This window comes from Gymnoscopelus braueri, assembly GCF_963280865.1.
Source record: "Gymnoscopelus braueri genome assembly, chromosome: 16".
In the NCBI taxonomy this organism is placed as follows: domain Eukaryota; kingdom Metazoa; phylum Chordata; class Actinopteri; order Myctophiformes; family Myctophidae; genus Gymnoscopelus; species Gymnoscopelus braueri.
In genome coordinates, this window is record NC_137616.1 from 26,998,721 (window position 1) to 27,013,720 (window position 15,000).

Sequence of the window (15,000 nt, forward strand, 5' to 3'; positions counted from 1 at the left end):
AAAAAGAAAAAAAAAGTGAGAATAATGTCATCCCTTCACTCTCTCTGAGTCTGTCATGTCTACTTTTTCCACTAATTGGTTGGTAAAAACACAACATTTTATTTCACACATTAAATGCAATGTCCCTGTTAGTAGCAACAGTGAAGCAATGTATCAGACATCACATAGTGCTTGGAATTAACAGTTGCGTTAAAACATTAGTTTGATCAGTAGCTGGCGCACATGCGCAGTTGCGCACTACTGTACCGTGACGCATATTACGTCATAGACCAGCGCAACTCGCGCATGCGCAGTGCGACGAGCAGCAGACAAGGGTTATATTATATGCAAGACGATGTGTGTAAAACATCCGCGGACAGACGGACAGAAACACCTCTCTCTCGCTGTGTATGTGTGTGTGTGTGTGTGTGTGTGCGTGAGAGTGTGTTTCTTTGCAAAAACTAATGAGGGGCCAAATAAAAAAATCTTTTTTTCATTTAAGGCCCAATATTCCTACAAATGCTCCAAATTGCAATAGAACCTGTGATAGTCATTTAGCGGATAAACAAGAATTTGAAGGGTAACTTTAGGTCTGATAATGATGTACCACGCATGTTTTAATCATGTACACTACTGCCCACAAGGTTTAGGTGCCCACTGGACCTGTATCCATCTGGGGGTACAGGGGGCTTTGACGCATAAGGGGCCAAACGCCCGCAGGGTGCTTTTTTCTAGTGTGTTTGGCAATGTATAGTATTCCCTGTCACTGGTAATCCCTACTGTTGGTCTGGGGAGGGTGTAGACAAGCATACGTTTCCATCCAATACACATGGAGTCACCAGCCGCTTCTTTTCACCTGACATTGAGGAGTTTCACCAGGAGGGCATGATGTGAGGCTCAGCTTCTTAGCCTGGCCAAGCTGGACACACTGCAGATTAATGGAACCCCAGTCTCCATGGTGGTGGGCAGGAACGGTACCCCTGCACCACCCAGATAGCCCATCACTTGGCAAAATATGAAATTTACCAATGCTACTGTGTGCGCTAGTCAGTAAATTTGAATAACGTCAATATGTTATATAGGCCTAAAGTTTGGAGGAGTTTGATGTACATTTTATGGATTGGTTCCTAACCACAATTCCAACTTCCCTTCCTGCAAAACATGTGACATCATTGGAATGTATGACTTCTACTGTGTGTGTGTGTGTGTGTGTGTGTGTGTGTGTGTGTGTGTGTGTGTGTGTGTGTGTGTGTGTGTGTGTGTGTGTGTGTGTGTGTGTGTGTGTGTGTGTGTGTGTGTGCGCAATGCATACGCGCACTCGCACGCACACACACACACACACGGGGGTGTAGCGCCTCACTCAACAGTTATTGACACATTCGTGGAAACAACTCAGAGCCATGACTGGTCTGTCATTGTTACTGCCAAGTTGAAGACATCACTCATACAGTGAGTGCATTCATGTCAGTGTGCCTCCCTCAGGCTATGATATACAACATACACAGGCCACCCAACCGAGACCCTAATATCAGCCCAGAGAAATACACTGTCCTGTGCACTAATTTTAAGGACCTACTGTACATAAGTCTTCTAGCTTGTCACCAGAGAAATCTTAGTAAATCTTGTCTATTTTGTCACAGAAAAAAGCATGCTTCAGTAGTGTGCATGTAAGAGAGAGGGACAACATATTGATGCAGGTATTGATGGCGGATTTGTGCAAGCAATGTTTTTGCCCGATCAGAAATACATTAGAGGACAAATATTGAAGATAAGCAGGGAGTGGTTCAAGGCGGACCTAAGACATAATGTCCATGTCCTGTCCCTTCATTCCTTACTCACTGTATATACATACAGACGTTGTTTCGGCTCTGTGACTACCTCTACTGCCGACAATGAGGAGTTTCACCAGGAGGGAGGCACAAAAATGACCCCCATTCTGTCTCCAAACCTTATACACAGAACAGCGAAGAGGCATGATGGCACAACATTCCCGCCTTGAACAGACACCCTAAAAGGCCCTATGACTTTGTAGACAGTGTTCAGAAACATGGGAGAGCTAGAGAGTATTTTGTTCAGCACGCATCCTCCGTTTCATCACATACTGTAAATGTGCATCTTCACACCTGCAAGTAAGCCAGCATGAACAATGTATTTTACACTGCTCAACAGGTCCTTTTGGAGTAATGGGGAGGCTACCTGAATATTCTGAATACCTAATAGCACTCACCTGAATATTCAGGCGAGTGCTTGACTCGCTAGAGTCAACCACTCACCTGTTGGGTGCTAGAAAGACCTCAGGTCCCTGTATTGGGTCATGAGCACTGAAAACAGTAGGATTGACAACGGATTAAGTGGCATGTTCAAGAGCACCTTGATGTTGACCATTGGGCATGGGAAAGAGTATTACTGATTCACTTTCCCTGCCATTTTCATTCCTGGATTCAAACCAACAACATCTGCATCTCCAACCATGCAGCTACGGCCAGCCCCATAGGCAGGATGCACCATCCGTACGTGATCACTTCTGTGGACCTCCATGTTGTCAGGATGCTTCAAAAACACACAGAATCAATGCAGCCTGCTCCACAGACACGTACACATGGAGCGGGATCAAGTGCTATCCATTTTCCTCCTATACTGTATCTCCTGCAGACCCTGGCTGCCCCATCTGAAACAACACGTATGCATGCGAGTCCTGCTGTGCACACACACACACACACACACACACACACACACACACACACACACACACACACACACACACACACACACACACACACACACACACACACACACACACACACACACACACACACACACACACACACACACACACACACACACACACACACACACACACACACACACAGTGTTGTGTGTGCATAATGTCACTGTCGGGCAGAAACCTTGTATGCCCAAAATGGAGAAATGAGCCCGTGTTCCAATGGATCCAATGTACTAATTATTTAGCCACAACTTCAAGCTCTTGTTAATAATTTTCATTGGTTAAATATGTATAAAATCCACAGACCAACGTAACCACTTACTTACTTTTTTAGCCTATCGCATTGCTACAAGCTCACAATACGTACTGCTTGATCTGCTATTTTTCGCAACTTTTGCACAACACTCTTGTATGACGAAGAAGGGCATTAACTCATTGAGTGCCATTGACGTGTTTCACGTGTTTTACCATAATGGCGCAACGTGCCAATGACGTGTTTGACATGTTTTTGGAAAAAAATTATAATAATAACGTTCAGAACCCAAGATATCATCATTTGAAGATTTGCTGCTCCATTCACTTCTTGTTTAACTTATTACTGAAAAAGGCTGTATCTCGGCTCCTGAGCACTTTTTTTTTTACTATGTATTTTTCAATGTTATTATGTTATTTTCAAAAGGTAGACAATTAATGTCAACAAGGTCCAAAGACCTCGTTGACATTTGTGAAACCACACAGTGCAACCCTCAGTGATTAGCACCCATCAGGGGATCGATTATACTGGAGATAAATATTCTGTGACTACTTCAAAAAGGTATAAGAAATTAAAAAAATTGCTGGCACAGTTCGCAAATTTTTTTTTATTTCATTGGCACTGAATGAGTTCACAAAAAAAAAAATATATATATATATATATATATATATAGAGATACAAGGTTTCTGCGAGAGAGCGATGATATACAGTAATACACACACAAGCAACAAGGGCACAGGGGGTCTAGGCTTGATGGAAAATTCTCATGGACCGCAGAGGCCTGGTCTGTCCCGATACGAGTCCCCCCGCCAGAATCACAGGAAACCCACACAGGAAGGGTTTCACAAAACACAACCGCAATGCTTCCTCCCCAAACCTAGAAAGTAACCAAATCTCTGCTGCCTGCACCCGCTCCCCACCCCTCCAAACAAATACCCAGTCTGGGTATGGGTTTCAGTCCTGTGCTCAATGGGCATGTAATCAGGTCCATTAGAAAAATGCCTGAAATGCCATTTTACTTACAACAAAAACAGCTGTCCTTAAAGGGACAGTTCACCCCCCCCAAAAAAATCGATTAGTCACCCAATGGAGACTTGAATTCATGGATATTTTTTTTGTTTTTGTCTCATTCCTAAGCCAATAATTTTATGACCAGTGGTTCCGGGAGGAGACACAACCCTACCGGAACCGCTGCCAGTCATCAATGTATTGACCTAGGAATGCGACAAAAACTAAATATATGGGGTGACTAATCGATAGAAATCGATAGAAAAAAAGGCATTTACGGGGTGAACTATCCCTTTAAATGTGCATGACCGTAATGGCTGACATCGCGTGCACACAGTGGCACATGAACGACTCAAATCTATCCAACAGAGTGCTATTGGTTACATGATGTCCGCCTACCTTTATGTGTCTGAGTTTCTCTCTCAGTATGGTAGAAGTGTTTACACTGTGGACTTAAGCATTAAAGACAAAACAGGCACCTTGGCTTGGACTGTGCAGAAAACCTCACTCCCTGTGCTGACTGAACTCCCAGGGACAGAATGACCAGATTAGACACAGTAATGACGCATTGTTACAGATACACAACAGTCTTGTTCACAGAAATGGCCAAAGAGCACATATTTCCTCTGCTCGCTGTTAAAGCCCCCCGAGTAGGTTCTCGCTCCAGCAGGGAAACGCAGACCAGGACCAGATGTGCAGCCTCTTTATCAGTTTAATCAATCCGTCAAATGTAAGTCCTACCCATCCCCCTCCATCACCGTAGGGTTAGGCGTTTTCTACTTGCACAGGGCCATTCAGAGGGTCACATATGTGCGCGTGTGCGTGCATATGTATGTATGAGTGTGTGCGTGTGTCTCTATGTGTGTGTCCATCCTTTCTCTAATGTTTCTGGGACAAAATGAAAAACAGATGTTCCGAGAAGCAGGCTTATGGTATGGGCCATTACTCTAAAATACTAAAGCCATTGCTTAAGTCGATGCAATGTCAGGAGCAAAGAGTGGATGGCCCCTTGGCTGACAGGTTCACCTGTTCCCAGTATACCGCTTAAATTCTATTAAGATAAAGAACCACGGGAGGAAAAGGTCCATCTATCATCTCATTTTAAAATGCTCTCTGTGGAGTATTCTGCTCCAAACTTAGATACATGTTCATCAGAACATAAACACTCTTCATCAGAACATATGAAATGCACTAGACTAAAAAGACAAACTAAAGTATATAGTATATTCCTTCTTCTATGGATTGGCAAAATTATGGATGGGAAAGCATTATGGCAAATGAATTCAATATGGCTAATCTCTTCCAAGTGTCGCTCGACAAACTTTAGGTTACAAATACATAATATTTTCCAAAATGTTTTTTTTTTTTTTGCAACAAAGTATAAATTAGCCCTTACCAGCAAAACTTACCAGCAGCAACAAAATCTAATTTGCTAGCAGCAACCAACACAAAATCTCTCACCTCAGCTCAGTTTGCGTCATTGGATTTTGTTAAATGCTTATGCTACATTGGTAATTAGATTAGTAGCACAGTAGCTACACATCAGAATAATGTCACAGTAAGTGCACAAGTGCTTATCCACCAATGTTAAGTATGCAGTGATTTTTGATTCTGACATCTCCTTCAATGCTCAACAAGTGTTGTTCAATGATGTTACTTCGAGCTGAGTAATTATATACTGTAGTCAGAACTAGGTTTTTCCTGTCATTTGCAGACCTTGAAAAGGTAATTCATGCTTTTATTTCATCATGCTTAGACTATTGCAATTCCCTATACTCTAACGTAAGAAAAATAAGCTTTACCAATCAATTGGTACAGAATTCAGCTTCTGAAAGCTAACTAATTCTTAGAAATGCAACCAAATCACACCTATCTTAGCTGCTCTCCACTGGTTACCTGTAAGTTTCAGGATTGATTTTAAGATTTTACAGAAGACTTGTAAAGCCCTGCAAGGACAGGCTCCTAGTTAGATTGTAGATAATATACTGGTTCCCTATGAGCCAGTAGCCTTAGATCCTCAGGTAGGGCCCTCCTGGTTGTTCCTAAAACTCACCTCAATGGTGATCAAGCTTTTGTGGCCCGGGCACATAGGCTTTGGAATGCCCTACCTGAGGCTAGCAAAATCAGTGTCATATTTTAAATCACTTTTGAAACATAATTTGAGTTTAAGTAAGTTATTTTCTTACTGTATTAATCAATTAATGTTGTTTAATCTTCTTACTTTTCGGTTTTAAATATTCATGATTATCTTGCTGCTCTTTACCTTGCTCTGTAAACCATGTTGTAACTCTGTTTGGAAAAAAACACTCACTATACAAATAAATAAATGATCCTTATCATTAAGTGCGTAAGTAGGTTCGTAGTTACAGTAGTAGGGTTGTGTGGACAAGTAGGTAGGACTCACTTCAAGTGTCTGCATCAGCGTGGGCTTGATGGCATCTTTCATCAACACTGTCAGAGCTCCACTCACACCCTGAGAGAGACACAGAGAGAGAGGGGGGGGGGAGGAGAAGAAGAAGAACGGAGGTGGAGTGGATTATAAGCACTGAGATACTAGATCTCTAATATGTTATGAGTACTAATAATCAACAGTAACTTGTACTCCTGGGTCACGACTACTAATTTGCCCTTCAATGTGAACCCATTTGCAGCCCCCCCCCCCTCCCTATTGTTTTAACTGTCCCCTCCCTCAAATGTGTAATGTCAGTTGTCTCGTCACACCCAAATACACACACACACACACACACACACACACACACACACACACACACACACACACACACACACACACACACACACACACACACACACACACACACACACACACACATTCCCATCTGGGAAACCCTGAGGGGTGGTGATGTTTTCCCATGCTGGCTAATCAGTAAAGCTAATGTAACAGTATAGGGGGATCCTCCTCTATGACTCTGAAACAACACAGACCATGGCCATGTGTGGGAAACCAGAGCCAGCTGGGTCCGTGGTTGGGCCTGAAGAGCACCTGGGTAGACATTGTGGAGGTTAAAAAGAAGCCTCGTTACAGGATCATGCTCGCAGAATCTGCTGAAAGGCGCGGAGAAACTCTGCTTAACCTCCATAATGTCAAGTTGCTCCAAGAGGAGGCATGCTGTCTGTGGAGGTATAGGGGTGATGCATGGTGGACGTTTCCCATCCTGATGGCATACAGCTCTTTTCGACTACAAGAAGTAAGGGACACGTGCCATGCCATGTAACGTATTTCACAGGTTCAGAATTTGTTTCCAGGCGCTACGGCTCTGTTTCAGATAAGATTCTCAGAACCTAATTTCAGCCGGCTCAGGAGGTTGTGCTAACCTGAGACCTGGGAACCCATGGGAGGAGCACGCAGTGCCGTTGCTCTGGATTGGTAAGCCGAGGTGACGGCACTGCAACCAGATGCTTGAGCAACACAACACTGGCATGTGTGGCTCTGCAGGAGGCTAGCGTCTATAAGACGGTCGGTCTGTGTGTTACCCGTGTGTCTTTATCCGGAGCTAATCTCGTGAACCATGGACCGATCAGCTGCATTTTTTTCTTCACGTTTCATAGTTTTTTTAATATTTAACTTAAAATTTCATAATATACTTACTCGCTCATAATAGAAGTCAACAGGGCTCAGATCAGACTGAAACCTTGCTCAAATTTGGATTCATAGTCATAGATATGTCATAGACGACTGACACAGGGTAAATGATTGTCAGAGTCACTCAGAGAGTTAAACCACCATCCACACAACCACTGAGACTGAAAGTCCACAAACAAACAAACAAACACACCAGGTCCTCTGCAGTGACGGGCTGTCCTGAGCGGCTGGTGCCCACCACCATGCGGGCTAGTCTGTCTCTCATGTCCTTCAGGCCATCGGTCAGAGCCAGGATGGCCATGATCTCACTGGCCACTGCAATGTCAAACCCAGACTGAAAAAAAACAAGGAAAACAAAGACATACGTGTTACATATTGGCAGGGTGAGAAGTCCCCCCCCAACGATTTTACTGCTCCTTACACTCACATGAACTGAGTGGTATGAACCGACTGAATGCGTGTAGAACCCCACGCTTGCCCATTCAAATTTAAGATACCTTTTTACGATAACATTTAGTTTTTATTAATTTTCAAAACAAAATCTGAAAACAGAAACAATGTTGAGGCATCTTGTGTACGAGTAATGTGTATGCAAGTAATAACAAACTCACGGGATCGCTTTGTCAAACAAAGTTATCTTGTGTTGAGAGAACATCAGTATGTCACATTTCGTTAATATCTCTTTATGTAAACTATGAGAGGAAAGATGACGAGAGAGAGAGAAAAACTTGAGAGAAAGATTGTGTGTCTTTGTGTGTGTGTGTGTGTGTGTGTGTGTAGCTTTTTATTAGAGACCTTTTGCTAACAGAAGCCACTTGGGTACACACAGAAACACTGGTACGCTGATATGTCAACACACACCCAGTAAACCCAAAACAGTTGGACGGATGCAAGCAGGCCAAGACCAACTTTTTTTCCCCCTCCAAGACAGTGAATCATAAACATTCAGACACACACATATACACACCCATATGGAAAAAAATGGAACAAGAAATGGTGCTCTCGGTCCAAAAGGACATGTGCTTCATGGACATGGCCTAGTTGTGGAAGGGTGTGTGTGTGTGTGTGTGTGTGTGTGTGTGTGTGTGTGTGTGTGTGTGTGTGTGTGTGTGTGTGTGTGTGTGTGTGTGTGTGTGTGTGTGTGTGTGTGTGTGTGTGTGGGGGGGGGGGGTATTGAGAGTTGGTACACTGAGGAGTAAGGGAAGCCATTTTAACATGACACAACACAAACTACACAACAGCCAATAGGAACCATGACATATGTATTCCCACTCCCAGTGATCAGTCCCTATGGTGTATCTGGCTCTAGGAGGAGGTGGAGAGGATAACTGTAACTGAGGGGAAGAATGGACAAAAGGATGGAGCTAAATGTAAGCATATGGCAGGCTTATGGTGTGTGTGTGTGTGTGTGTGTGTGTGTGTGTGTGTGTGTGTGTGTGTGTGTGTGTGTGTGTGTGTGTGTGTGTGTGTGTGTGTGTGTGTGTGTGTGTGTGTGTGTGTGTGTGTGTGTGGGGGGGTTAGGGGGGTTTGTATTTTTTCTCCTTCTTTAAACATTTGCTTTCACTTAGGCCCACTCGTTTCCCAGTGAGGTGAAGTGTTTATTTGCAGGATTTCATTTAGCTGTCATTACTACTGACATGGGTGAAATACCACCAGGCTTAATTGTGTGTGTGTGTGTGTGTGTGTGTGTGTGTGTGTGTGTGTGTGTGTGTGTGTGTGTGTGTGTGTGTGTGTGTGTGTGTGTGTGTGTGTGTGTGTGTGTGAGAGAGAGAGAACATGTGCTTTCTATGTATGCATAAAACAATAATCATTTTAAGGCCACCTCAACACTGTGTGCGCCCAAGAGGTTTGCACCAATATTGATAACATTTCATGGGGCTAAAGGTTTCGTTTCAAGTCAAATAGGTTGTAAATTCCTCAGTTACGACCATTACAGCTGGCTGGGAATAATTAGCTGGTGGAGATATGTGCTGATTTCCCACCAAGAAAAGCCTGCATAATTATGTCCATGATGTGAAATATTTGTTATGGCCAATTGAATGCGATATATTCTGAATGATGGATGCTTTGAATCAAGCATATTTAGTTTTTCATCTAAATACAGTGTGGTTATCGTTGGTGCGCAAGAAAAATGAAGAAAACATACAGACAGGCAGATACAGTATGTGGAGGAATTATGTTTGGAAAGGCCCGGTTGTTTCTGACGTAGAGCCAACATACCTCTCTCATATGTCCTTTCTCGGTGCTCGCCTGCCCCACTGTGATCTTCCTCAGAAAGCGGTCATTGGTGTCAACAACTGCAGAGAGGAAGATAAACCAACCAATCATTCAGTTTTAGATTTGCCTGCCTGACATTTTGTGATTTTTAAACTGCCATAAGGCAGCTAGTTTCCTTGAAAGAGGCCCCCAAAAAAAACAGTAAGCATGGTGGATTCTAGTACCTCTGGACACAATAGGGGATTGACAGCTTTACGGCATGGAGTATGACAGACTGTAAAGATCCATTTGGACACGTGTTGTAAAAACAGATCAAACTGCACATGTATGGGCTTGTAAATGACCGCACGCATGCAAACACTTAGGAGCATAGAGCCAATAAACTGACAAGCGTGATCTTTGTCTCTTATTGTGAGTAGGTGTTGACGTACTCAAAGTCCTTATGCTAGAGGGGATTTACTACTGTAAATTTACTGTAAAGGATTTACTCTCCTCACTTGTCGGTCGGGTCTCTCCATCATAAGTAGTGAGGGATTGGTTAAACTGTGGTTATTCTGCGGTTAGTGATCTGCGGAGACCTCCGAAAAAACCACAAGAGTCAAACACTGTCCCAATGTTGGTTCAATGTAACGGATGGAAAGATGAGGGTGAAAAAAAGAAACCTAGGTTGTTTCACGCTTAAAGGAAAACAGACTTTCTGAGAATCTACACACTCACAGCTCGCCGAACAGACACCCACCACACGTGAATAGACATTTGAACACACACATGCACAAAGTTAGGTGCATGTGTGTTTTAGGTGGTTGAATGTGTTTTTAATCTCCAAGGTTCCTCTCTTAAATGTGCCCTGCAGAGACATTGGGGTAAATACCCCATCAGTCATAGCAACACTGGCTGGTCCGTCTCACTGACAGCCTAAAAACAACATAGCTTCCACTGCGGTTAACCCCCGTCCCCCAAAGACCCTCGCGCCACACCCACATTCATCAACCCCAGGGCTACAAATCTTTTACATCAGACATCCTTGACTATGAGTGGAGGGGTTAACGTGGAGTAGAAGCACGATTCCCCATTGAGAACTCTCAGAATGTGTTAATGGTGGCTACCATTTTTAGAAGTAATCAAATCCATTTCATTCATACAAAAGATATTAATCTGCTTTTCCTTTGGCACAGACCATCTACTGTGATAGGAAATTGTAACCATCAGGAACTCTTACAAAGTACTTTAGCACCATGTTCCGAACTGACTTTGCGGACTCGCAGGATGTTTTGGTGAGGTCATGTTGGTAACTGTCAATGTTTTATTTCACAGTAACAAAGCAGTGAAAGTTGAAATTCAATGGAATTCCCCTTAATTGCTATTATTTCAGCCAGCCCCAATGTTGTTGACGGCAACCAGGAATGAGAGAGAGAGAGAGAGAGAGAGAGAGAGAGAGAGAGAATTCCAGTGATTCCACTCCTACCTCTCTGCCAGGTGACCTTGGAGGGGTCAAGGTCGAGGCGGACGAAGGAGCTGACCTCCTGGGGCGTGAGAGAGCTGGGATCTGTTTTATTGATGCCCAGCCGCTGAAAAGGGTGAGGGAGAGAGACAGAGACAGAGAATGTACTGTACATGTTTTGTATCATGGGTGGTTTGGGTTCTCCTAGGGTTTGTCTTATGTTGATCCTACAGTAGATTGTATTTGTAGAGTATACTTCATTACTCTAAAAACAATACATCTTGACTCCCTTTTGCCTTTGAGTAAATCCTAAGGCCTGAGTTATAAGCTCTCAACTGTCGTGCACTGAAATAGTAGATCTACAAGCTCACAACGCAACACATTGTGAGCTTGTAGATCATCTATTTTCAGTGTGTGTTACACCCGTGCACAACAAAGAATAACTCAGGCTTAACGTTTTCCTGAATCCTTCTAGCACCAGTGGTATTTTCCTTGCTGCGGCAGCCCACCACCGATGAATGAACATAGAGCAAACACTGAGGAGGATGCAGGAAGAAAAGGCCGCTGACCAACCATGCTTGATAAACTCCCTGCGAAGTTCAAAAGGTTCACTGTGAGAGCTCTGTTTAGAAACGAATGACTCTCCTTATCTTTCACTCCATCCCTTCAGACCAATAAATATTTTACACGCCTGTGAACTCCTCAACTCAGCAGCGAGACTAAGACGTTAATGTGTGTTTGTGTGGGTGCTGCTTTATGAAAGACCTCAGCCTTACCTCAAAACTCCATAACATTTGCTGAATTGTATTTGTTATGACTTAACATCAGGCATTCTGGTATCAACACTCAATAAATTGCCTTGCTGACCATCGCATAAACCGATATGAAGTCTGACGAATAAACATGCAAGTGAATGTAGGTAGGGAGATGAGAATGTGGATAATAGCTTAGAAAGAGACATGTTTACTGATGTCCCCTAGTGGACAATTTGAACGAAGAAAGAAGCAACAAAACTATGTGCCTGCGTGAACTAGTTAACGGCTGTTGACAGCCTCATGTTCTCAGGCACTCTGCTGTGTTTATTGGGACATGGAGGATGACTTACATGTAGCCTGGCAATCTGTATGGGAGAGAATCGCCTGACACCATTCACAGAGGGAACCAGTCTATTGTATAAGGCCTGGTAGGGGAACAAAAAAAGAAAAAGAAAATTTCAGATTTCATAATGGTCATACATTGTCTAATATAAGACCTTACATTACACTCATTGTGACACTAAAAACCATGCTGTGACATTGATGGATTAGTAATGAAGGACCTTCGCTAACCCCTGAACATGCAATGACCTCACAATGAGACAATGTAAGCATTTTCTTCAGGCGTGTTGTAAAGCAGGCCCAGATATTTTCATGTATTCAGTGTAGTGTCAAAATGAGTGAACAAAGTGCTGACATCACTGTGACTGTCACCTTGTCTGATTGGGTCGCCTCGTGGAGCATCCTGGCATCGATGGCCGCTGCCGTCAGGTTATTGGCTGCTGTGATGGCGTGAATGTCCCCGGTCAGGTGGAGGTTGAACTGGAGGTGGGTGGGCAGAGTGTACAAACAGAGACAGAGAGGGGGATAGACACGAAAGAATGATCAAAGCGTTGACTAACTATTTGTAAATTGTAATTGAGTGTAATTAAAGTTCTGTGGTTTTGTGTGGACAGACCGCAAAGCTTGGCCTTGCATATCAAGTCTGGCCTCAAATAATAAAATACATCTCCTAGGGATTTGTCTTTGTGTCATAGGACTGTGAAAATATTATGACATACCCCATTTATTTATCAAGAGAAAAGAAAACAGTCCCCCTTTTTAGTTTAAAAGGCCATGAAAACGCCACAGGAGTGCATTTGGGAGGTGGAGCAGGGAAAAGAGTGAAATGAAGAGCAGGTGTTTTGGTACGAGACAGGGTGGCTTGCCTTATCACAACCCCTGTCTCTGGAGCTTTGAAACTGCTCTCCATCCCTCCTCCCCTCACTTCATGGACACTGGCTTTAGTCAGGATTGTAATGCTACAACTCCACTGTGTGTGTGTGTGTGTGTGTGTGTGTGTGTGTGTGTGTGTGTGTGTGTGTGTGTGTGTGTGTGTGTGTGTGTGTGTGTGTGTGTGTGTGTGTGTGTGTGTGTGTGTGTGTGTGTGTGTGTGTGTGTGTGGTGTGTGTGCGGTGTGTGTGCGGTGTGTGTGTGTGTGTGTGTGTGTGTACGTCTGCATGTTTTCAAGGCCTTTGAAGCCTGTGCATGTCCAGCTGAGAGATCGGTGAGGGTCTGTCTCAGTGTCTTACCTCCTCCATAGGGATGACCTGGGCATATCCCCCTCCCGCGGCTCCCCCTAGGTACAGAGACAAGAGGCAGCGCCGTCAGATAGAGACAATGGGACGGGGGGGGGGGGGGACGTACACAGAGCAATGCTGAGCAGTGGACTTTGAGTGAACCGCTCCACCCTGTTACAAACCGTAGTGGGCTGTGAAATCTTAGCCTCACACTGACAAACCCAGCTCTGAGCCAGGTTATTTGATACATTCCAGATTGCTGACTCTGTCCCTTGTCCGTGGCCGTTTTCCATTCTCCACCCAAAACGTTTAATAGGAAAACAAAACAAAATGTAGAGTTTTGCAGAGAAAAAAAACACAGAAGCCAACCGGGTGCTCAGAGGAGATAAAAGTCTAAAAACTATGCTGAAGATCAGCGGGAATGCAGGCTTAAAAAGAAGAGAAGATCCGAGCACTCAAAAAAGTGGAGGAGAGGATATAGAGTTAAAACAAACTTTAATATATAAAAAAAAACATGTTTCAACCAATTACGGTCTTCATCAGGGAAAATGTAGAGTTTCTTTCCTAAATGATTTGTGCCACCAAGCTACCCTGTAACTTGTTGACTAGGGCTTGTGCCAATTACTCTGACCTTGCATATTAATGCATATTAATACTAATATTATCCTATATTAAAATTGGCTACTGGGAGGGCCGGCCGGCCAGCAGACCGTTATGGTTATGTCTGAGTCACTCTCACTCAGACATAACCATAAACAAACCCGATACGCCCCTTTTACATAGCGTGTCACTATGACTCAGACCATAAACAAACCCGATACGCCCATATATAGGCATATGACGATGACTCAACATAGCCATAAACAAACCCTATAAATATATATACACAGGGGTACACAATCTACATATATGGGCACAGACAGACGGGTACAACGGGTACTCTGACAAAGCCCCTGTCACTATGACACTAGATAAGTCCTAACCTCTAGTATTATTCTAAAGGAAATGACATCAGGCTAAAATATTTAAAGCATGTATTACAATGTAACAGAATATAAGAATCATGTTAAGAGTGTATTGTAACAACAGTAAGGGTTAAGTACTTGATGAAGAAATGTCATTCACACAAGCATCTGCTTCTCCATTGCTGACCTTTAACTCCAAAGGTGGGTCCCTGGGAGGGTTGCCGGAGACAAGCAAAGGAGTTGAGCTTGAGGTGGGCAGACATGGCCTGGACTAGTCCGATGGTCACAGTGCTTTTGCCCTCACCCAGTGGCGTGGGCGTGATACTACAACAAGAGAGAAACATTATGATTGATTGATTTTATTTATGCACTAAAAAAGGTGCCCAGCCCAGGATGTGGATACTACATTATAATCATTGCATAGGTGTATACTATGATAGACGAAACAAAAATGTAAAACACTGTTTTACGAACTCCAAACAAAACATTCTGTTTTT

At 43.5% G+C, this 15,000-nt stretch overlaps 1 protein-coding gene across 2 annotated transcripts in view; it reads right to left on the minus strand.

Annotated features, from left to right (window-relative positions):
- mthfd1l (methylenetetrahydrofolate dehydrogenase (NADP+ dependent) 1 like) overlaps positions 1-15,000 on the minus strand; it is a 61,816-nt gene that overhangs the window by 34,733 nt on the left and 12,083 nt on the right. For both annotated transcript variants that reach the window (XM_080452578.1, XM_080452577.1), the window contains exons 12-19: positions 14,691-14,827; positions 13,551-13,597; positions 12,694-12,801; positions 12,330-12,404; positions 11,249-11,351; positions 9,787-9,863; positions 7,760-7,900; positions 6,370-6,438 (exon numbers count right to left, since the gene is read on the minus strand). In XM_080452578.1, coding sequence (XP_080308704.1) covers positions 6,370-6,438; positions 7,760-7,900; positions 9,787-9,863; positions 11,249-11,351; positions 12,330-12,404; positions 12,694-12,801; positions 13,551-13,597; positions 14,691-14,827 — 757 coding nt within the window. The remainder of the gene's footprint in view (positions 1-6,369; positions 6,439-7,759; positions 7,901-9,786; positions 9,864-11,248; positions 11,352-12,329; positions 12,405-12,693; positions 12,802-13,550; positions 13,598-14,690; positions 14,828-15,000) is intronic.